The sequence below is a fragment of the Chenopodium quinoa genome, unplaced genomic scaffold (genome assembly GCF_001683475.1).
Source record: "Chenopodium quinoa cultivar QQ74 unplaced genomic scaffold, ASM168347v1, whole genome shotgun sequence".
NCBI lineage: Eukaryota > Viridiplantae > Streptophyta > Magnoliopsida > Caryophyllales > Amaranthaceae > Chenopodium > Chenopodium quinoa.
The window spans coordinates 21,326,140-21,349,636 of record NW_018742204.1 but is presented as its reverse complement, the minus strand read 5'-3'; the positions used below and the strand labels follow the sequence as shown (position 1 = coordinate 21,349,636).

General features: G+C 32.4%; 2 protein-coding genes and 1 long non-coding RNA gene across 4 annotated transcripts; 2 read left to right on the top strand and 1 right to left on the bottom strand.

The window, feature by feature from the left end:
* The first annotated feature begins 643 nt into the window (after positions 1–643).
* On the top strand, positions 644–3,983 carry LOC110723109 (BTB/POZ domain-containing protein At3g50780-like). Its single transcript, XM_021902411.1, has 2 exons — positions 644–1,959; positions 2,703–3,983. Exons 1-2 carry the CDS (start codon positions 1,300–1,302, stop codon positions 3,663–3,665), a joined length of 1,623 nt encoding a protein of 540 aa, XP_021758103.1. The 5' UTR covers positions 644–1,299; the 3' UTR covers positions 3,666–3,983.
* Positions 3,984–5,482: 1,499 nt separating this feature from the next.
* On the top strand, positions 5,483–6,999 carry LOC110697605. The gene is made up of 2 exons (XR_002506526.1): positions 5,483–5,853; positions 6,224–6,999. It is a non-coding gene; the product is annotated as an uncharacterized LOC110697605 (long non-coding RNA).
* A 2,052-nt stretch (positions 7,000–9,051) lies between these two features.
* On the bottom strand, positions 9,052–21,677 carry LOC110723095 (BEL1-like homeodomain protein 4). 2 transcript variants are annotated; one of them, XM_021902400.1, is made up of 5 exons: positions 20,948–21,675; positions 19,290–20,737; positions 17,534–17,919; positions 15,384–15,444; positions 9,052–9,978 (listed from the first exon to the last, which is right to left on the bottom strand). In XM_021902400.1, the coding sequence occupies exons 2-5, from the start codon at positions 20,706–20,708 to the stop codon at positions 9,391–9,393; spliced, it is 2,454 nt and encodes an 817-aa protein (XP_021758092.1). In that variant the 5' UTR covers positions 20,709–20,737; positions 20,948–21,675; the 3' UTR covers positions 9,052–9,390. The 2 variants fall into 2 exon arrangements, with proteins under 2 accessions (XP_021758092.1, XP_021758084.1); XM_021902392.1 differs by having other exon boundaries at positions 9,391–9,978; positions 19,290–20,756; positions 20,948–21,677.
* Between the last annotated feature and the right edge of the window lie 1,820 nt (positions 21,678–23,497).

The window sequence follows — 23,497 nt, the reverse complement described above, 5'->3', positions numbered from 1 at the left end:
ATATTGTGGATAAGTTTAAAAATCTCATGATAATTTAGGGTCCGTTTTATTTAGCTTAATTTCAGTTCAGTTTAGTTAAGTTTCAATTGATTTAGTTCAATTTCTAATTTCTCTCTCATAAATAATTCATTTTAGCTCTATTCAGTTCAGTAAATCAGAACATGCATTTAATATGATAGTACCTTACTCAATGCATAATTACCAATACATTTCAACAAATATGAAACGCGAAATTTATCCCTACTCATAACAGTGTCAAATCAATCACACGTAATAAACATACATTCTTAAAAATTTAGCTTGTTGAAATTTTTTGAGAAAACAAAATACTCCATTCTTTCCCGACAAACAGAAAATTGCTTAACATTTTTTTATACAAACATCGGATTCTTACACTTTGATTATGCACTGTAAGCAAGCTAACGTAGGCCATCTTCACCCAAAAAACAAAACATAACCAAAAAGAAAAGGCAAGCTAAAGTTAAAAAAGGCGAATTAACAGAAACTCAACATCATGTCACTATTAGCAAAAATTATCATCCTCTTAACCTTAAAATTTGTCCTCTAAATATGTCATAAAAACCATATTATAAAATAAAACCATATTATAAAAATAAAACCATAGAATAAATCACATTACATTACATGAAAAGAATTTAAAAAATGTTGTCTTGTCTGGTACGAGTATATATTATGTACTGGGACCAAGGGAATCCACCTCCAGTAAACCAATTTTTTCTGCGCAAAAAAAAACTAAAATCCAACACAAAAACTGTTTCTGTAAGGCGTGCTTTGTTTGATCATTCTCTCTCAATCTTTCTCTCTCTATATTTTACTCGTACAATGCAAAGATAAAGCAAAAAAGTGTTGTTTGTACAGATACCCACACTACTAAAGTTTTTTGCAACATTTTCTTCTTATAAACCCACCTTACAAATTATTCTTTCCATTGTTTTTATCTTTTTGTAATTTTTTTTCTGGGTTTTCTGAATTATTTTCTGGGTTTTTGCAAAATTTGGTTCATCCTTAAGGTCAGTTCTTCCATGCCAAAAGGGTTAATTAGTAATTTCCTAGACTGATATTTTTTTTTTTGGTTCTTGTTTGTTTTTAGTCAAAAAGTTGGTTGGAATTTTCTTTTATTTGGTTTGTTGGTTGAAAATTTTAATGGGTTTGGTTGAAACTTGTATGATCAGCTGAAATTCTGGGTAATTTACATAAATTACAGATTTTTATTTGTATTTTTTTTTATCATAATCAGAAAACTGGGTTTCTGAGTTTTTTTTTTTTGGTAGTGAAATTATGTCTGAAGTAAAAGTTAGTAAAGGTGGAACAAAGATCAGAAATGTACCAATTGCTGTAACTCCAGAAGGTTTCTGGTGTTGTCCTTCACCTGTTGTATTCCAAAAAAATCTCAAAACACAACATCCATTGAACAAATCAAAACCACCACCAAATCCATCTTCCCCAACACTACCAAGCAGTGGCGAATCAATAAAAAAGAAACCGACAACAAACTCACACGAAAGAAAACCGTCTTCGCCAAGCCGGGCGAAGATGGTCCCTTCAGATGATCATAAGAGTACCAATGATAGTACTACCCCTGCCTCTAATGTGGCAGAGGGAGTTGTTGAGAGAACAACACATAGGAATAAGAGTGAGAGTTTGCCTAAAAAGGTTTCAATTGAGTTTGGTGAATCAGGGACTAGTGATATGAAGGTTGTGTTGTATGGGAAGCATGGATTTTCGGTTAAATTGAATGTTCATAAGGATGTTCTTGTGGAAAATAGTAGTTTTTTTGCTGAGAGATTGGCTGAGCAAGAGTCTGATGTTGCATCACTTCAGATTTTGGAATGTGAAGATGTTGAAATTTATGTTGAGTGTGTTGGTTTGATGTATTCTAAGGATATGAAGCAAAGGCTACTTAAGCAAAGTGTTCAACGAGTGCTTCGTGTTCTTAAGGTAAATTCCGAAAACCCGAGTGATCAAATATATCTGCTTTGTATTCTTGCTTGTTAATCAATAGTTTTCTGCTATATTATTCCTGCTATTGTGTGATGAATTATTTTAAGATCTCTGTGATATAATTGTTTGAAACATTGTCACCAATTAGTGAAATTTTTCCTTAATGATACCAAATTTAGAGTTATAGATTGGCTTCAGATGTTGAATGCCTTGTTCACCCTTGATGAAACTCAATAATTTGACAGGTTTAGCATCTTGGGTTTAGATATTTGATTATGCTATATGCTTCAATGCTTATTCGATTATCGATTTGGTTTTTTATAGGCGCTGATGTAATTGGTTTCATAGAGGTTCTTAATGTATGACTATGAAGTGGGAGCTCAAGTGGATGAGTTTTAACTTTTAAGATATGTTTATGTATGCCTTCTTTTATGGGAGCATATTGATAGTATAGTTTAGATTTGGTTGGTGAGGGTAGTTAGCTTCAAGAGCCAAAATATGAGCTACCCCTCTAAATCGCGTGATTTAAAGCATTCATATGCTTAACTACTTGAGTGGGTTTTCATCTTCATCTACCATGCTGCATTTAGAGTTACAGAAAGATGAGAACAAAACCATGAACAAAGATTATCATCAGTGAAATGCAAATTTGTTTTCCTCATTTTAGAAAATTCCTTATAAAGACCTTTAGTCCTTTAGACTTCTTCAGTACGTGTGAACTAATGATGAATTCATTGCAGGTTGCAGAGGTAATTGGTTTTAGCTCGTGTATCAAGGCGTGTTTAGATTACCTGGAAGCTGCCCCTTGGGTTGGGGAGGAGGAAGAGGAGAAAGTGGTGTCTTCAGTTCTGAGACTTCAGAGTGAGGGTGTTGGTGTAAATCCTGTCCTGAAACGAGTCTCTTCGCAAATCTCAAGACCTCCAAAAGACACACTATCTCAAATTGTGGAACTTGTTCTAAAGAGTAATGAAGAGAGAGGTCGGCGTGAAATGAAGTCCGTTGTTCTTAAACTTCTTAGGGAGAATAACAGCAGCTCAGATTGTGATAGCTCACCTGATATCTGTTATGAAACAATTTATGCTTCATGCAGAAGCTGCTTAGATTCATTATTATCCCATTTCAAGCGGGCAACCGGTCCTGAGTTTAGTGACCGGCCAATGGACAATCAGGATCCTACCGCCAAGCAAATTGCTCTAGAAGCAGACAACCTTGCCTGGTTGCTGGATATTTTGGCTGAAAGACAGTTAGCTGACGAGTTTGCCCTCATGTGGGTGTGCCAACAGGAGCTAGCAGGCTTACATCATAAGCTTCCTGCTATGACTCGCTACCATGTTAGCTGCATAACAGCAAGGTTGTTTGTTGGGATTGGCAGGGGGGAGCTGCTACCATCTAAAGATACCCGGCATATGCTATTGCAAACGTGGTTGGAGCCATTGACCAATGACTACAGCTGGTTGAATCATGGGTGCAGATCATTTGATCGGAAGGTGGTGGAGGAAGGGATTGGGAGGACAATCTTGACTTTACCCCTTGAGGAACAGCAGAGTATTCTGCTCTCTTGGTTGAGCAATTTCCTAAAATCGGGTGATAATTGCCCGAATCTTCAAAGAGCATTTGAGGTTTGGTGGCGGAGGACCTTCATTAGGCCATATGCTGAGCCACGAGTAAATCAAGGTCAGTCAGATAACTCAATGACTTCATAGGGTGTAGACTAAAATAATTACCTCGAGAAAGTAATTCATACAGGTATATGTACAATGCTGATTGTGTTTATTGTTTGAAGAGTGGTTTCTTAACTTGAAATTTGGAGTGACATGGTGTTGTAGTTTATGTACCTTGACCCACCAAATTGTTGGGATGAGGATGCTATTAGGAAGTTTGAGTCCTGTGAATCCAATATTGTGTTTATAAGCTGATATATATAGCTGTGGTTATCTTCATGATATCAGAATTGGTGAATAAAAATGTTAACCAATTCCAAGTGATTCCGATTAATATTAGTCCTTCTTAGAATGCTTGTATATGCAACTTTTTATCAGCATGTATTTCTTGAGTTAGCGTTTGATTTTTCAAATGTTTCTAAGATCGAAAGTTAAAGATTCAGAATTCATGGTGTACACTGTACAGGAGGAAATGCTGTTAAAATAAAGCAAACCGGCTTTCTGGATATAGTAATGTATCAATCTTTGCTTCCTCTGGTACATTTGAAGCTTTGAGCAAGTGTTTTTGTTAAGAGATGCCCTTAAGTCCTTTAGATTGGTATCTAAGGAGCACTTCTACACCTATCTAGCAGGATACTGCTCGAGCTTTACTTGCTGGTAGTTGAGTACTAATTGGTGCTAGCTATTTTTTGCTACCAAAAAGCCGAAACAATGCAAATCAACAATAAAATGCGAGGGACCTCATCGATTCACCACATCATGGAAGGAACAAAATCAACGGGATTAAAACTTCCGACTGCATAAAACTATTTACCTTCGTGAATTAAGCCATTTCAAAATTTTCAACTGTAAGACCATGGCTAAACTTAAACTTGCTCACAAGTCTTGTATAATACCAAGCAAGGCTTGGCTCACTTGGTAAAACTCTAATTCTATATCCTTGATATTTAAGGTTCAAAACTTACCAAGTGAGAAGGAAACACCAAGCAAGACTTGGCTCACTTGGTAAACTTCTAATTCTATATCCTTGATATTTAAGGTTCGAAACTTACCAAGTGAGAAGGAGGCTTGTTTTTGGGTGAAAATGAGACTTATATTTGGAAACCAAGGATGAATAAATGTCATGCCCCAACAAAGCAACAACTATATAAGCAACTTCAATGTGGTTTGGTCCTTGTCGGCCTGAAAATATTCATAGTTGGGTAGAGGCTGCATGTTTTGGGCTTTTACCAAGTTAGTAAGTTCATTGGACAACCAATTTGGATCGAACTGTGATGGAAAATGATTACAATTGGAATTTTGACTATTAATATCACAATTTTGAATATTAAAGTGGGAAAAAAAAGATATTATAAAAGGGGTTGTTAAATATATCCCTCGAATATCTAACTAATGCCCGCAAAATAAAATAAAATTACGTATTTATCCTTATAATAACGATTATAAAAATAATTAATTTTACCTCAATTTCACACTTTTACTGTACACAAAACTTTTTATCGTTCTCTCTAGCGGTCAACGACCACGAACGCTCATCGAACAACCACCCCCAACCACCGTGAGTTTCAAAATCAAACAAATTTTTTTAATTTTGCAATCAAATTTGTTAGATATTATGGACAACGACGAAATACCAGAAACACAACCTTAGACGCTCGCCAAAGGCTCGTCGAACCGTACGGAATCAGTACGTCGCGATAATTTTTTTAAAAAAATTCGAAACCCAAGAAACGCCTAGAATTTTCGAATACCCTAGGCTGAAACGCCTAGTTTTTTCGAAACATCCTAGGCTATTGCAACTAAAACTAAAATCTCACATGGACACATGGTTGCATTTTTCCTTAAGTTAAAGTGGGATATATGAGTAATGCATAAGTCAAAATATTGCAACTAAAACTACTGGAGGAAAATAATAATGTAGATTGTAGATCTCATTCTCTATCCAAGAAGGGAGGTATTAAATACCGCCAACAAAAATTATCAAAACCGCCAACTTTTTAAGCGAAATGTCATTATTGCCCTTACTAAAATACTAAACCCAAACCCATCTTTCTCCTCTTTCTTTTTTCTCTCTCATCAACAACCCCTCAAGATCCCCAAAAACAACCACCACCACCACCACCACCACAGAGACAATCGACATACCAGTCAGCGGCGTTCAAGAAGTGGTGGCGCGTACATGGGTGACGGTGGTTGACGGTGGGGACATGGCTGGAAACCGGGGAAGGAGGTAAATTTGCCGATTAGCTTTTTGTTTTGAGTTTAAGTTTTTTTTTTAAAAAAAAAAAATAAAATTCCGGTGGCTGGTAACCGGCGCTCAAAACCGGTTGACCGCCACAGGTAACCGACGGTCAAAACCGGTTGACCGTGCTGGTCAATCGGTTTTGACCACCGGTTACCGGTGGCGGTCAACTGGTTTTGAGCGTCGTTAGCCAGCAATTTTCTTTAAAAAAAACTTATTATTTTTTTTATTCAAAACTTATTCTAATTAATTGTTATTAATCTTATTATTATTACAAAATAATTATAATTAATTTTATTACTATTGTTGTAGATAATTATATTGATTAACTGTTATTATTCTCGGCAATCTGGTGTAGATGGTGGTGGTTGACGCGGTGGTTGTGGGTTTGTAGTGGTCGACATGGTGGTGTGGGTGGTACCGGTGGTGTGATTGGTGGTGGTTGATGTGGTTGCTTTAGAAGAGGTGGATGGAAATCACGGAATGAAGTTAAGAGAAAGAATATGGGGAAGATTTCAACTTATTTAGACCCCAACACACACACACACATAATCGATAAAATAGATTTGTGTTGAGCATGTTAGGCATCAAGCCAAGTTCGTTAAGTCTATTCATCTAACTAATTTGAATACATTTATTTTTTATTTTTTATTTTTACTTAAAAAAAAAGGGGGTTAAGTAATTAGGTTAAACATGTCAAGTCGGCTTAAAGATTCTAATTTGCAGACGTAAACTAGTCAATTTCATGTTAGGATTATGGCATGAGTTATATAAACTGGTTAAGCCAAACCTAACTTGACCCCCTGTTGCAAATCCTACTATATCAAATAATTTCAATTCATTATTTTTCATCTTTCCTACAACTATAAAGTCTTACTCACCTTTCCAGAGTTCGTTAAGATTATGCTCAAAAGTCTCAAATCCATCAAGAAAATTACATGTTAGTCGACAGTGTGTTATTGCATTAAATTGCATATACAATGAATTTAGTGGCCAAAGTTGGGAAAAAATTGCAACCTTAAGAGGTCAAAATATTGCAAAAACATGGAAAAATTGAATGAAGAGAGTTATAAGAAAATCATGCAATATGGAGGACCACAATTTATAATTGATGCCAAAAAAAAAAAAAAAAAAGTAGACAAATAGTAAAATGGAGGTAGAGCAAAGAGCTAAAAGCGGGCCTAAGACAAAAGCCCGAAAGAGTAATGAGCTTTCACCATCGAACGTGGGCCTGGTTTTGGTGCACTAGGAATCCCGGCACTCCTGATTCTTATATCTTTGTCTGCTTCTTTTTTCTTTCTACTACTATCTTGTTTCTTCTATTATTACTCCTGTCTTCCTTTTTATTTTCTTCTTCTTACCATGTTATATGTGTAAATTGTGTTGAGGTTGCTTTAATATTGGTGCTTATTGGTGCTTATATTATGCTTCTTCCGTGTTTTTTAAGTTGACATATTTTGAATTTGGCGTTATTCACACCATGTTACTCCGTAATACAGTTTTAGAGCTTTATTACTATTCAAACCTTGCAAAAAGGTTCATGAAACTTAATTCATGATAAGAGTCAATAAGTTTAGAGTTACACACACTCGAACACTACCCTTAGATTTCATTAAGAGTCAATTTTTTTTGGTAGAATAAATTAAAGTTTGAAAAGTAAGTTGGATCCAACCAAACAAGCCCTAGCTAGATTCATCAGCGATTAATTACACTCATCGATCAAGTAAAGTAGAAGATAAATGGGGCCCAACGGGAACGACCCGTATATGGGCAGACTGCTCCATCCTTGTCTTGCCACGCTTTCAATCAAAACATTTGATGATCAATTAAGGCTAAGAGGGGTGTAGGGGACCAAATTTTAACACACCAAGATTTTTATAGAAAGCGATATACTCTTCATAATGTATAATTGGTCCTCAAAGAAATTGTTATCCCCACATTTTTTAACTCATTTAATTTAATCTTATGTATGAAAATGATGTTGTCATTGCTGCCAATTATTTATATCCAACTAGTAAAATGACAAGGTTTAAAAACCATCTATTAATTGCAACAATTTTCGTTCAATATCAAAGTACGGAGATCCATCCCTCACCTTATTCTATGAGAATTATTGCCAAACTAGCTATTCTCATGTCACTGCACATGCTTTAAGATGCTAGTCCCTCAACTGGTCATTTGCCTAACTATTGGTCTTGCATTATTGGTAGACCCGACTCGAATGACTTTAGTAGACTGATTCGATTTATATTTGAGTCTTTTTTTCAATTTGAAGGTCATAATAGAAACTCGCCTGACCATAGTTGTAGGACTTATTCTCTTCACCTGAAATAAGAAGATCCGGTCTGAATTTTGTAAGATCTAGTCTAATCTGATCTGAATCAAATTGAAAGAAGTTGAAAGCGCTTCATAAAGAGAGTATTCATCAACGTCAAATATCATCCATGATTTTAATCCAACTTAATTATATATGTGTTTCAATTTTGATCTCTATTGCATTGTAAATGTTGTACTCTTTAATTGATTAGTTAATTTTTACGCTCAAAAGAATTTTCATCCTATATATACTCGCATTTTGTACTCAACACTTAGTTTTCATTATTAGGACTAATAGGCAAAAATAAATTTGTTATTACTATTCATTTTATTGTTTTAGTTTTTTTTTTAAAGAACATTTTATTGTTTTAGTTAATTAGTATTATATGTAACATCTAGTCATCGACCTTATTTTCACTTAAACAAAAAAAAGTTTTAAGTTCAATCATGTCTATTTTCACATAATCATATCATCACAAGTAGACCCTATAAAAAAAGTGCAAATAAAATGAACATTAGGGCAAAAGAAAGTGCAATCAAATCGATCTAATCAATTCATCATCTGTTTACTAACTACTTTACACCATTGTTCGAATCTCTCAAATTGTGACAATCCATCATTTCAATCATTTATCAATCACCACTCCCACTCCAATCTCATTAACATGCTTAAAAGTTAGGCCCTCCATCCACTAAATGATTGGAAATTATTATTACATCAAAATGCCCTTATAATTTGTCACCCAATTTATAATTAACGACATCATAGTGACTATACTATCACTTCTTGACTACATGGTCGTCATCTCATTGGTTCCTTTTACACTATTCTTAATTATTTAATCATTCACAAAATTAATTTTACATACGTAGTATAAATAACAATTGACTAATTGAACTCCACTCACCCAAAAATAAAATTCAAAAAAGAAGCTTAATTCTTCTACTATACAATTTTCCAACAAATAATAAAAAGATAATCATAATATGATGCATGGACCAACCTAGCTAGCTAGTTTACTTAGCTACATACATACATAAGTCCTGAAATTGCACCAATCTATATTTTTTCACCCCTTTTTTTCACTTTGTTCAATTTTTATAAGCTAGGAAGACATATTATTTTTTGAATTTGTACGCCTTTCCAGCTTATTTTCTTTATAATAACAAAAAAAAAAAAAGAATATAATAAAAATATAAAAACCAATTTTAGCAGCTCCCAAAGTCCCTAACAGAAAAGGCAGCACCTTTCTCCGGAGCATTCCCGGCATGACGAAGCCCTAAAGTAAGGGACACGTCACCAGTCGAAGTCACAAATCTAATCATAGTGGTGGGGCCCACATTGTCCCCACCACCAAAATGACACGTATCATCTGCTGGTCCATGGATAAAATCCTGGGACCCACTCGGCTGAAGACCTACAAGGGCGGCAGCCGAGTGGGACGGTAGTTGGTGATGGTGTTGGTGGTGTCTATTGATTGCAAGAACTGAAGGGTCGCGGTCAGATGGCGGGGCTGTAGGTGTCATTGTTTCAGCGGATCTTTTGCCTTCTGCTGAGACAGTGGCAGTGGCAGCAGGAGAAGAAGACGGCATTGGGTTATGTGAAGTTGATGCTTGTTGTTGTTGTTGCTGTTGCTGTGTTGCGAAGCTGTTGCTAGTGCTGCTGCTCGTTTGGTTTCCTTCTCCATCGCGTTCTCGTTCTCGCTCTTCTTCCATTTCTTTGGATTCTTGTTGGTACATCTCTTCAATCATGGGTTTCCATAACCGTACTCTTGCATTTATGAACCAATTTGATACCTGTTTTTCAAAATTTATCCCAATGTATATATGGTCATTACACTTATAAATAAGTTCCATAATATTACTGTATAATAATAGATGCATTAATGTTTAATCATGTTATTTTTTTGAATAGCATGTTTAATCATGTTATAATTTCTCCGTCATAAGATAACAAATATTATTTGACTCGGACTATTCAAAGTTATTCTAACCATTCTAATAATTCTCACTTTTATAGTTTTATATTAAAAATTATACTTCCTCCTTTTTTTATTATTGCACCATAGGGGTTGGGGACAAATATTTTGATAGTGGAAAAAAGTAAGAGAGGGAAAGGTAAAAATACAAAATTGTCTATGTGACATATTGATAAATTAAAAAGTACGTGTGAAAAAGCAAAGGTATGTTAGGTATTTGTAGTGTGAACACAAATAATTTTTTTCCTAAAGAGGAAATGGTGTAATATATGTAAAACTTCCTAAAAAGGCAAATGGTGCAATAATAAAAGAACGGATGAAGTATTACATTTATCAAGTTTCTTTAAGAAAATATAACCATAAATTACTACGGAGTACTAAATATTTTTTTAGTTATAATTTTTTTTCATACTCGAGTATTGGACCTTGTACATCCAGTATGTTACACGTAGAATTCACACTATTCTATTTTCCAAATGCCTCTAATTTTTACCTTCTTTTATACCAAAAGAAATTCCTAATTAATAAACACAACCAATCTATATACGAGTAACACAGGAGTAACACAGTACATAGTATTATGGTTGGACAATTGACTCAAAAAATGGTCACAATATAGTATGAGACGACCATTGATTGGATGTACACACCAACTTAAGTTTGAAAGATTTAAATGGGATAGACAAATTAAATACAAGGTTCAATAAATACAAAGCAGACACTGAATAAGTGGCACTGGTAGTACTGATGATTTGAGAATTGACCTTACTGAATTGTAGTTTTGAGGGCATTCAATTTTATGAAAGTGAATGGTGAATAGTATTAGTGGGAACAATTATAGTACCAGACCCTACTTTTTTAGGACCATCCTCTTCTATTGCCTATGCACGTTATATCCTATCCTTACCTCATCACAAACACATCCCAATCATATATTTCTAAAGGTAAAGTAAAAAATAAATCAAGATACGTACGTCATATGAATGACCGCTTGTAAATAAACAAAGTAATCCCTATAATATTGAGCGAGTAACCACTATATATAACACTGATGAAGTATTCCATAACCTTTGTAACACAGACCGAGTAACTCTGTAACACTAGTGAAGTAACCAAGTGATGGCACATTAAAAGTAAGTTTGTGAGTAAATAATGAAAGGGAGATATGATAGTTTATTTTGCTTACTGTATTTCAAAACAGTCATAATCGTGTAGATTTCTCTCTCTTTTATTTGTTTATTTTTACATGCAATTCAACTGACAAGGGACACTACGACCTAAAACCTCCATGGTATCCTTCTTCAAATAGGCTACAAGACTTGTGGGATACCTATACACTAGGGACTAGGGTGTACCATCCTATATCTTATAAGCATAATGAAGATTGAAGAGTAAAGACAATATATATTTGACTTTTTATTATTCATTGTTAGACAAAAATGACAATCCTTCCAATTCCACTTGTTCAATTGTCTTATTGTAATTATCTAGGACTAAATTGTTTTTGACGACATTTTATAGCATGCATGTAAGACGTAACAAGCAATTTTAACCTCTCAAGTTTAGCTCAATTGAAGTAAATCTCTTGAAAATCTTAATAAGAGACAACCAAACATTTTAAAAATTATAAAGCTCCTAAAACTCGTAACAGGGACCAGTTAAAAAGCATAAAATCATCTAAATATTGGAATCCAAATCAACAAACAAACCTTCAATAATTTTTTTTTTCTTTATTTATGTGAAGGCTCCTATATATTTAAAAAAGGCTCCATTCCAATATGAATATTTTAAAAAAAATACTCCGTAAAACTTTTTAATTCAATTCTTTGAATATACATTAATATATCTTATTAAGAAAAACTATATTCAGCCTCAATAATATTATGCAGTTGGTAATCTTAAAAGATCATCGAGAGACAAGAGATACCCTTTCTATTTTATTATTTAAGCATGACTTTTATATTATAGGGATAACTTTATTTATTTGCCTAATGATTAATAATCAAGAATCCTATTCTATTGATTACACTTAAAAATGCTCAAATTAGGGGGGTAGGAGTTGGTTATGTTTAGAATAAAGAAGACCTAACAAAACAAACATGTCCTTCCTAATCCTTTCCCAACCGAATAGTTGTACAATAATAAGAAAGAATCAGCATTATTTAATGGCAACTGAAGAGGCTGAGTAATAACCAATGGGCAATGACGTAGCATGCATTTTAGTGCTTGTCACGCACTTACATGCAATGCAACGTTCCAAGAATATGCTCCTTTTTTTTTTCTATTAGTTGCATTGTTCTTTTTAGATTTTCTTTCGATTTTATATCTTAGCTAGCTAATTAATGGGAAAAGACTTTATGCATATTGTGGAAGAAGGATTGTTTAAAAGATGAAATTAGATTTCACAATCTTGTTCTTAATATTGTATTGGGATGCTATGAGATATAGGCTGCCGATATTGATGAGATATGTCCCGTCTATATTTATCAACTATTCTGCACTGCACTACATTAAAATTTCATCTTACTTTGTAATTTTTCCTCTATAAGTATGTTGAAAAAAAATGCAATTCTTTGGGAAAAAAAAAATGGTGTAGATTTTATAGATCTTAGAAGGCAATTAGGAATCTTAACTTGCCAACTAAATTATTATTAGATCTATTTTTAGTGTTATGAAGGTTAAGATGATGTTGCATAGGATGGAGATAGACTTGAGGGTCTTCCTAGAACTCTAGAAGGGTGACACATCTTAGCTATAGTGTGCACTCAAATCATCTTTATTTTCTCGTACTGTTTTCAAATTGTGTATTGGTTGGTGAGCTTTATACTTATTGTATTAGTTAGTAAAATTTTCAATTATCAGAAAATATTTATATAAATATGTAAGCAATTCATAATGATCAATAAGCAAAGAATTTGAACTGTTAATCAAATTAGCTAGTACAATCAGGTACCAGTTTACGATTGTTTATAAATTATCTACTTCTAAATGTAGTAATTTATAAACTTTTCATATACCTTAATATGTTTCACATATTGTGGTTTGTTTTTATACAAATTTTATTTCTCTCTTTTTGCTGATTTACAAAGGCTTGTTTTTACGCATCTTTTGCAATCTCTCTATCGTAGTTATAATTTTATTAATAATTTATGCTTGGAATTATTTAAACTAAATGAGATACTAAGGGTATGTTCATTAATATTGTTTGTTTACAATTTTTTTATTTTTTAAAAATAATGAAATGGTAACCATATACGCACGCAGTATAAAACTATAGTTTTCTTCTTACTTATTAGTTTTCTAAATCAACATTATTATTATTATGATATTAATAATAATAATAATAATAATAATAATTTTATACATCTCATATCATATGACAAGTAAAATCAAAAATCCAAAAATTGAAAACTAGCATTGGTATTAAACAAGCCCTAAATGTTACGCAATCATAATATATTGGCAAAGCTACTAGCTATTATGTATATAGTATAAGGCCCTGTTCTCTTCACCTTACAAAAATAATATTAAGTAAAAATAATTTCAGTTCAGTAAAAATAAGTTCAGTTCAGTCAAATTAATTTCAGTTCAGTAAAAATAATTTCAGTTCAGTAAAAATAAGTTCATTTCAGCAAAATTCAGTTTTATTAAAGAATAATTATAATAGAAAATCAGTAAAAATAATTTCAGTTCAGCAAAAATAATTTCAGTTCAGTAAAATTAATTTAAGTTCGGTAAATAGAATTTAAGTTCAGCAAAAATAATTTCAGTTCAATAAAAATAATTTCAGTTCAGCAAAATTAAGGTGAAGAGAACGGGGCCTAAGTCCTTAAACTCTGACTTTATTAAGGATCGAATTGAACATTTTCCTAATTAAAATATACCAAGACTAATTGATAAATACATAGCATTTTTCTAATTGTTTCCCTCACCAAAAATAATATAGAGAGTCATAAAATTTGTTTCCTCTAGTAATGTACCACAAATTTACCATACATCCAAACCTTGAACCTTGATAAGATGAACTTTCTTTTTAAGCAAAAATTTGAACTAGCTACTTACCGAAAAAATGTCACCACCTATCTACCCTCTTATTAATGTTTGATACCATCAATAGTAATGTACTCAATGAGCAGTCAAGTATACGATTTTGAAATTTCGTACATGTATCGCGTGCATATTGATCTATTACTCTTTGGAATGACACAATAATCCGAAAAATATGATCGTACTAATTTTAACTAATAAGTCCTATTTTTATTAGTCGTGCAAACTATGCAATAATATTTCAATTCCTATTTGATAAGTATATTCTATTTGTACACATTCAAACAAAGATATTATTTTTTTATACTATAATATGCAATAATAGTTTGCTATCTATAACTTTGTAATGTAATTCATAGTTATTTTTATTAGTCGTGCACATATTATTCTCTCTGTTTTCTTTAGTGTGATAAATTTTTAATTTTTTTTTTTTTTTGTAATTACAGAACTTTCATCCTATTTTACAATTAGGTATAATTTTTTATAATTAAATAATAGCGTTAAACTAATGATAAGTATTAAGTATTAAAAATTACCGTGCATGGCACGGGACTAACCTAGTAGCATTATAAAAAGGAATCATAATATATGGAGTAATAATATATGATGCACATTGCATAGAGAAAGACAAAGAGAGGGAAAGCTCTCTGCAAACTTTCTTCCACACCATCTTTTAATTATTTTTTTCCGTACTTACATCTGCTTTTATTATCATATGATTCATCTTACCTATATTTTTTGTGTGTACCCTAATTAACTGAAAGTACATTCAGTAAAATTAAAGCCAAAAGTATAATATATAAAACCCACTTAAAATTATACTACTATAGTAACTTTTTAGGTCATTCTCAATGACAGCAGTGTCATCAGTTAAAAAAACAAGGATAAAAACTGTAGTACAAAAACTATAGGTGATATCCATGCAATCTTATTCTTTAATATTATTGCCATTTTTTTATTGTCCTATAGAAGTTACCAAGGCATTCTCTCATTAAAGATAGATGAATATGACTTTCTGTTTTTTTTTTTTTCTTTTTTTTCCTAGTTGTATTTAATTACTCTCTTGCATTTTTGTGTCTTTTATTTGCATACATGTCTGTGAAGTTGTGCATATGCATAATAGCTAGAGACAGAGAGAGAAATAACGAAACAAAAGAGAAAAGGCGGTACTCGTACCTGATTTCTTGATAAACCAGTCTGCCGTGCTAACAAATGCTTATCAGCATCGCTTGGATACCTGAGATAGTGACCAGAAAAAGACATCAATATGAATATCATATGGTGTGTCCAAGCTCGATCAATGAGAATACGACATTAGTCTATTACAGTCACCCAGTGTATAATCTATCCATGTACAATTATCATACAGTATGAGATAAATGTGAACCGTGTTTTGATGAGTCACCATGTCTTTTTACAAAAACCTACACTTGCTATATTTGTATACCATATATATGCTTATTTTGGTGTAACAATGGTCATGTTTTTCATGTATATAATAACAAATGTATTAAATTAATTAATTGATACACAAGAAAATTACAAAATAATGTAAAATGCAAAAATATAGAAATTCTCTCTCATCTTAAAGGGGGCGTGAGAATCTAAGAGAGAGAGAAAGGTCATAAGGACAACTGTATGATATAGCCACTTGAATCTTTGTCATATCTTGAATTAAAATTAAATGTGGTCTGAGAAGAAAAGCATGATTGTTTTATGTATGTAGTATAACGGTTGATCAATATTATTGGCTTTTCGCTTGTCATTATTTCTTGGAACCTTGTTGTCATTGATACAGCAGAAAAGCATCGCCATTTATCAATCATTTAATTTTAATTGTTTTAGAGATTCATTAATTACTCAATACTGATCTGAATCAAGGGTCTATTACATACAGCGAGCAATTAATTACTCTCTTATTAATTAACTTCAATGGTTTTGATTAGTACTAGTCCTAAGCTAGTTCTTAACAATTTACATGTGCGTCATTTAATTTAATATATATAATCCATCTTGCAAAATGATTTACTTGAGCAATTCATAATAATAATTGCTATTGACAATGCAATAACAAATGACTAAAATATCTCTATTTCGAATAAGAAGCTTAGAATATGAAGTCGGTTTTGTTATGTTGTATGGAATAGTAATTTAGACATATATTTGTTAGTAAATAAGTGTTGTATTATTTTACGTTTTAGACAATATAAAGTAAGAAAGTGTAAAGTACATCGATATATAGTATGAGTAACATAAAATAAAGTTAGGAAAACTAAATGAATAATCTGTAAGAATGATTTGAGATGAATATGTTGTTTGACATAACTTGGATGTGTTTAAAACTAAACATATGTCACTAGTCTTAAATTAGAACATAAAATCACAGTGGGACTTGCATTTAAGATTCAAAAAGTGTGCCTTATATACTAGGTTGGTTAAATATCTAATTCATTTTTAATGATATATAAGTCATAAACCTAAATGCATTATATTTTGCAATCAATTAAACAACAAAAAAAACTTTTATATTATTAAGATAGAGAGATTTAAACATCTTAAGATCAACAAGAATAATCAATATATATAACAATCATTTTTCTCAATTTGTATATTTGAGTCATAAAAGCGGCCACACAAAATAAATTAATAGAACACAGACAAGTTTCAAATTAACATCATTATATTCCTTGATACTACGCCATACAACCCTTATAAAATGAGCTAAATGATGAGCATTTTAACACTCGATAATGACAATTTATACTTCATTAACCTATACTAATCTCCTATTTGACTTAGACCATATAAAATGTATTTCTAAACTATGTTGACCTTTACATAAACATCTTACATTACATTAATTAATCATTTACTAATTCAACTGAACTAAGTCCTATTCATTATATATATATATATATATATATATATATATATATATATATATATATATATATATATATATATATATATATATATATATATATATAAAATAACAAAGTTAAAAATCCCAAAAAATATTCTATTTCTAGATAGAGATGATAGATTGACATGAGAAACTGTGCTAAAAAGAACATACAGAAAAAGAATAAAAAGAGACATGACCATGATGATGATCAATAACCTTTAACTCAGCTTTTTTTCTGTTTGTCCAAACCATTTTTTTTATACAACAACAACAAAAACGACTTACACAAAGTAATTTACCTTGGATCCATCATTCATCATATTATATCATATTATTCATAATATCATGCACATAATATTATCAACGAATGAATCAAACAAAAAGAATAATAACAAAACAGTAAAAGAAAAAGAGAACATACGGATGAAGGAAGTGTTCAAATAGCCATGCCCTTAGTACATTCACTGATCTCTCCGGTAAGCCACGTTGCGGGCGCCAAGCTTCTTGATCCATCATCCCCATTTGATGGAACGCCCTTTGTTGTCTTAGACTTTGTTCTAGTACCTTCAACCTTGGTGTTTCACCCTTTGTTATTCCCGAACTTGTGGTTGGATCTTTTTCTCCTAGCATTTCACAACTATGCTTAAGTTGTACTTGTATTGCGTCCTTTAGACATCTAAAATGCCTAGACATCGCCTTTTGGGCTAACGCCGTGTATGGAATGGCTGCGCCGTACCCCATTATTAGGTCGAACGAGTTTACTACCATCTGCATTTGCTCACAGTAATGGTTGTACCTTCTATCCACCTAAAAGATCAAAATCAAAGAAAATAAAATTAATTAATTAATTAATTAAATCATACAAGTATAGTATAAATTTAGAAAGTTGATTTTGGAGGTTGATAAGTCACAAGTTTCATGGGTGTACGTTAGTTGTTGAAGAGGTTACTAAGTTGTTTTCACTACTCAACTACCTAAGAGAGTAACTTAGTTAAAGAGAAAAGATGCCTTCATTATTTTTTAATTTATTTAGTGCAAATTAAAAACACAATCATATTTATTTTAATTGATTTTGTTTTTCTTGGTGGGTATAGAATAAGACATATGTAGGTATGTATATACTTGTATATAAGATTTCAGGAAAAAGGCATCTCAATTACCTTACTATTTATATGTAAAAATATTTATGACAATGATATAAAAATGAAAACAAGAATTTGTTATACATACTCAAAACGCGTTTTAATTCGAATAACAGACAAATTCCTACAAAAATAGCAAAATTTAACCGTAAAATCAACAATCATTACATTATAGTCTTTAACCACTGTCACTATTTATAAACCAAGATTAGGAGTGTAGGGAATGAATTGAAGATTTGGTATTAGTATCATTCTTTATATTTCGGGTATTAATTTATAAACCCTAATTAAATAAAGAAATAGGGAAGAAGGTTTGTTACTCTTAAAGGGAAACCAAAAGTACACTAACATAAAGTTTAAAATATAATGAATAAATAATTAGGGAAACTAACCCAAAGTATTTGGGATAGAGACAAAATGATTATTGTTAATGGAGAAGGAGGCCGAAGGATGAAAGAAAGAATATACTTTCGGGTGTTTCTTTGCCTGTCTTCTCACCATTAGTCTTAGCCAATAGAAATTCAATCTATTTTTTTAGACTATACATAAACAAAGTGCCTAGAGTAGACCCTCTACTATATTTGAGAAAAAAATAAATAGAAATTTTCCTTAACCTTAATTAAGTCAACTCATTCTTATCATATTCTTAATTATAATAGTAACAATAATTATAGTATTATATAGTAAAACTTATACATTATAATATTTTGATTGGTAGCTTATATATATTATGAAGATTTAATTTTGATTAACATAAGATTCAATGAGAATAATCCTTATATGCCCAACATTAATACTATATTTTGCCGGCCAGTAGAAAGAAGGTTGATTTTCTTTTGTGAGTAAGCATGCCGGATCTTTTAAATAAAAATCTGATTTGGGTGGTTTAATAAAAAAAAAAATAATTGGGTTTGGTTAAGAAAAGTAAGGGATTAATTAATTAAATAAATTAAGATTTGGTCTTGACTCTTGGTGTAAGAAGAAGAAAGAGGTGCCATGATTAACAAAATGACTAGTAAAGAAAGAAAAACATGCCTCATCAAGCATTGCTAGTAGTTTGACCTTCCTTCTTTGATGTTCTATCCTATCAGATGGTGACAATTGAGGCGGATCTTTCGTCGATGACGAAGACCCACCTCCGTCACCAGCACCACCGCCGCCGCCGCCACCGCCACTTGAGGTCGGGTTTTGATTTGACGAATTCTGTCTCCCTAGTTTAGGCTTTTTTATTTGACCCCTTCCAACGCTACAAAATTCTTCTAGTAAATCTTGAGCAGGCTTAGCATATTTTGAATTCCTCAACACATTGACTACTCCCAATGATGACGTGGCAGCCGACCCGTACCCAAGGTGGATTTGGTTGTGATGAGCATTACTTGGACCTCCGAAAGCGCCCACGGATTGTAAGTGGTGTGGACTAGGGGCTAGGTTCTTAAAGAAATGACCGCCGGGCGACGAGGTGGTTGTTGACGATGATGGACCAACTCCAGTAGCATTAGCTAGGTGTTGGTTAAAAAACATAATATGACTTTCATTACTTGGACCTCCAATGTTTCTGAATTCTTCCTCAGCTTGTTTAGCTGCTTCTAGATGCTGTAACGATGACGATAACGATAATGATAGCCCTTGCCCTTCCACTATTCCTGTTAATTCAGCTGGATTATTGATATGTTGAGTGCTCCAAAAATTAGGATGATTGGTTGTACTTGTACTATTATTATTAGCTGATGGGTGGACTACTCCGGCCGCGGCTAGGGAGTGAAACCCTCCTCCCCCAATACCCGGCTGAATGTTGGATTGCGCTTGTGGTTGTGCTTGTGGTGGTGCTGGTGGCGGCGATGGTGATCTCGGTGGTGGATTAGTCATAAAAAGTTGCATGGCTGCGGCCGAGTCATGTGCACTTATACCACCCATCTGATGATGCTGCTGTTGCTGCTGCTGGTGCTGGTGCTCTACAATATGTTGTTGATCGTCTCTAGTTACTTGCCTTGTATTCCCATACCAATCGGCGGGGCCCATCCCGCCAACAGCCCGGCGATAGTCCAACAGCTCGGGGCCTGGACTAGGCCCCGAGCCGTGCCCAAAATTGAACATCTCAGACAACATCCCAGCAGTTTCATACACAGGATGTAATCCTCCTCCTGCAGGGTCTTCAGCAGCCACAGTCGCCTGCTCGGTCTGCTGGTTTATTCCAGCAGATCTGTCGAACCCATTCGGAAAGCTGAAGATATTATTTGCAGCTTGCTGGTGGTGATGATGATGTTGATGAGGATGATGATAATCGTGGGACATAGAATTATCAGTATTATTATTGTTGGGCTGTTGTTTATCAATCGCGACAATAAGTTGTTGCAATTGATGATAAGGTGTACTGATGATGGTGGTGGTAGTGCTAGTGGTCGTCGTCTTCTTTGATGACGAACAAACTGATGGTAATGGTTGCGCTACGCCCATCTTTTTTCTATCTTTTTCTTCATCATCATCTGTAACATAAGTAACAACCTTAACCAAAAAAAAAAAAAAACATATATATATATATATATTAAAAAGAAAAATTATAAACCCTTAAATTATGAAGATGATAGATAGCTAGATAATAAAAACGACCCAAAAATAAAAATATAAAAAAACAAGAAGATAATAAAAAAAAAAAAAAAAAAAAAGCATAAGTTGAAATGGAAAAATGGGAATACCTTAGAATGAAAGAGAAATGCTTAGTGCTGCAAAAATGAAAATTCTCTGAGATGAATTGTGATTGTGTTCTGTAGGTTGTCTGTTGTCGTCTGGTAATAAGGTCTATATCAATCTTTATCAAAATGAGGCTAGGCTGTATTATCTTTAGTTATTTATGAATATTCGGGTTGAGTTTGGGTTCGGGTTAAGGCTTTTTTCCTTATGTGGTTCTCTTTGTAGTTAAGTGTGCTCCCTCTGCGATCGCCTTCTGGAAAGAGATATCATCAACTAACATTAAATTATGTGGACTACTTGAGAGGGAAAGCAAAAAAATGGAGGAAATTTTGGCAAAAATTATAAAGAGGGAGACTTCCTTTTTTTTTTTTTTTTTTTTTTTTTGTTGGTTTTGGTTCTTCAAAGGATGAGAGAGAGGAAGTAGGAGGAGAGAGAGAGAGGAGGGAAGTCGCTATTGATCCTCTTCTTCACCCACTCTCTCACTCCATCCTTTATTTTAAAGTTTTCTTTATTTTATTTTAATTTGATTTATTTTTACTATTTCATTTATTAATTCCCCAATTGCTCAAAGGTATTGGAGAGGGTTTTACATGGAAGGAAACCAAATATATAAGTGGTAGATAATGACATAGGTTAACTTATTGATAATAAAAAATTGTGATTTTTTTAACCTTATTCACAAGTTAAATTTTATTGACTTTTTCAAAATTTTTTTTTAGATGGTTCATTATTGTATGCATGTTATTCTCATCATATTGTATAATTAATTGGTAATTTTCTAAATCGTATCCTGACATCTGGATTTCTCCTAAAATCATTATTTCGGTTGGTTTTGAAATGTATCTCGATCGATTGTTATGGAATGAAAGGTGTATATATAATTTTGCTAGAAATTGCACATGATGATTTTCATATATACTTTCTGCCTCGATCATCTACGAGACTATAGATGATTTTAGTCTTCGAGAGACATATAATCCATTTCGACGAACAAGATGGGTTTCAATTCCATACAAAATACTTTTTCAAATAGGTTGCTCTACTAAATTGGTGTTGAGATTAAAAGCCACAAGCTAGGGTTGTTACTTGTCAAGTAAAATATCTTCTTCAAAAATTGTTGAAAAACTATCATTTATCTATTAACTTTTAAAATGTACAATGAATAAAATTTGGTGTAAATTTCATAGTTTAGATTCACTTTAACTTATTTAGGTGTTCTAGTATTAATGAAACTCAGGTTTTAAAACTTGTCTTCGTCTAATTTGAATCTTTCTAATCTAAATTTATAGCCTGGTATAATCAATTGTTATCTTTTAAATATTGCATGTTCTAGTTTATTTATAATTTACTCTAGTCTAATTTGAACTATATATATTACTTCGTAATATATTTGTTTGATTTTAAAAATAATTACTCCGTAATAAAGTAACAAACCCTCGTTTTTCTTCTCAAGTACTACGTACCGTAAAAAAGTTGACATCCTTGTATTATAATATGGTTAATTAAGATACATCATTCGTAAATTACGGTTAAGAGGCTTCAAATTCAAATAGTAAAACCATCAAACAATCAATTAGAGACAAGCTAAGAGTGTATAACTGTATGTCTGTATATAGCTTATGTGAGTGTACTTGTATCACTTGTGTGCACAATTGGGCTAGTAAATTTTGAACTCAAGAAAGCTTACATCCCCTTAAATCAACGTATTAAGTATGAACTCACATTAGTCACATATAATTAGCTGTCCAAATTCAAGAGTCATTGCTAACCCCACCTCGAATATAAATTAGGCCCCATTATTTGATTTTTATTATAACGTGATAAGTTGAATTTACTACATATTGGTGACATTTGATATATATAGTTGTTGTAAATTTTACTTATAGAATGATAGTACTAATCAAAGGTTTGGAAATCAAACGCAAATTATAATATATGGAATATTAATAAAGATAAGGTCAGTACAAGGTCATCTCAATGATTTATGCACGCCCGTCATCCTTTTGGTGCTGTGAATTGTCCTTATTACCCCTCCCATGTATATAACGAAATACCATAATTGTTGGTGGTTGGTACATAATAATTAATAATACTTGATACAAACTTGATAATCAGTAGTTTTGGTTTAGTCGACATGCTTACGTTTATACTCCCTTCGTTTCATAATACTCTTTGATTGTCTTTTTATTAATTTTGTATTTCTACTACTACGAATATTATTTACATAATCATATATATGTTTGTCAATATCTTAATACTTCTCAAAATCTCTTCTCGTTACTTAAAGGTTATTTCCCTATATCCTTACTTTCTCAAAAAATTTGATCAAAAAATATCAATTGATTCCAATCCCACATTCTTTTTTCTAATAAACAATATATGTAACAATTAATAAGTTAGCATGTTCAAACAATCATTTAATTAATATGACTGTATATAATTTTTTTAAGGACGAAAGGAGTAATACAATTATGTTGGTGTGATTTGGGTGTATTGAGACCAAATGAGAGAAGGAGTGATGGAGAAAGCACAATTTTATAAAAGGTTGAAGAAGG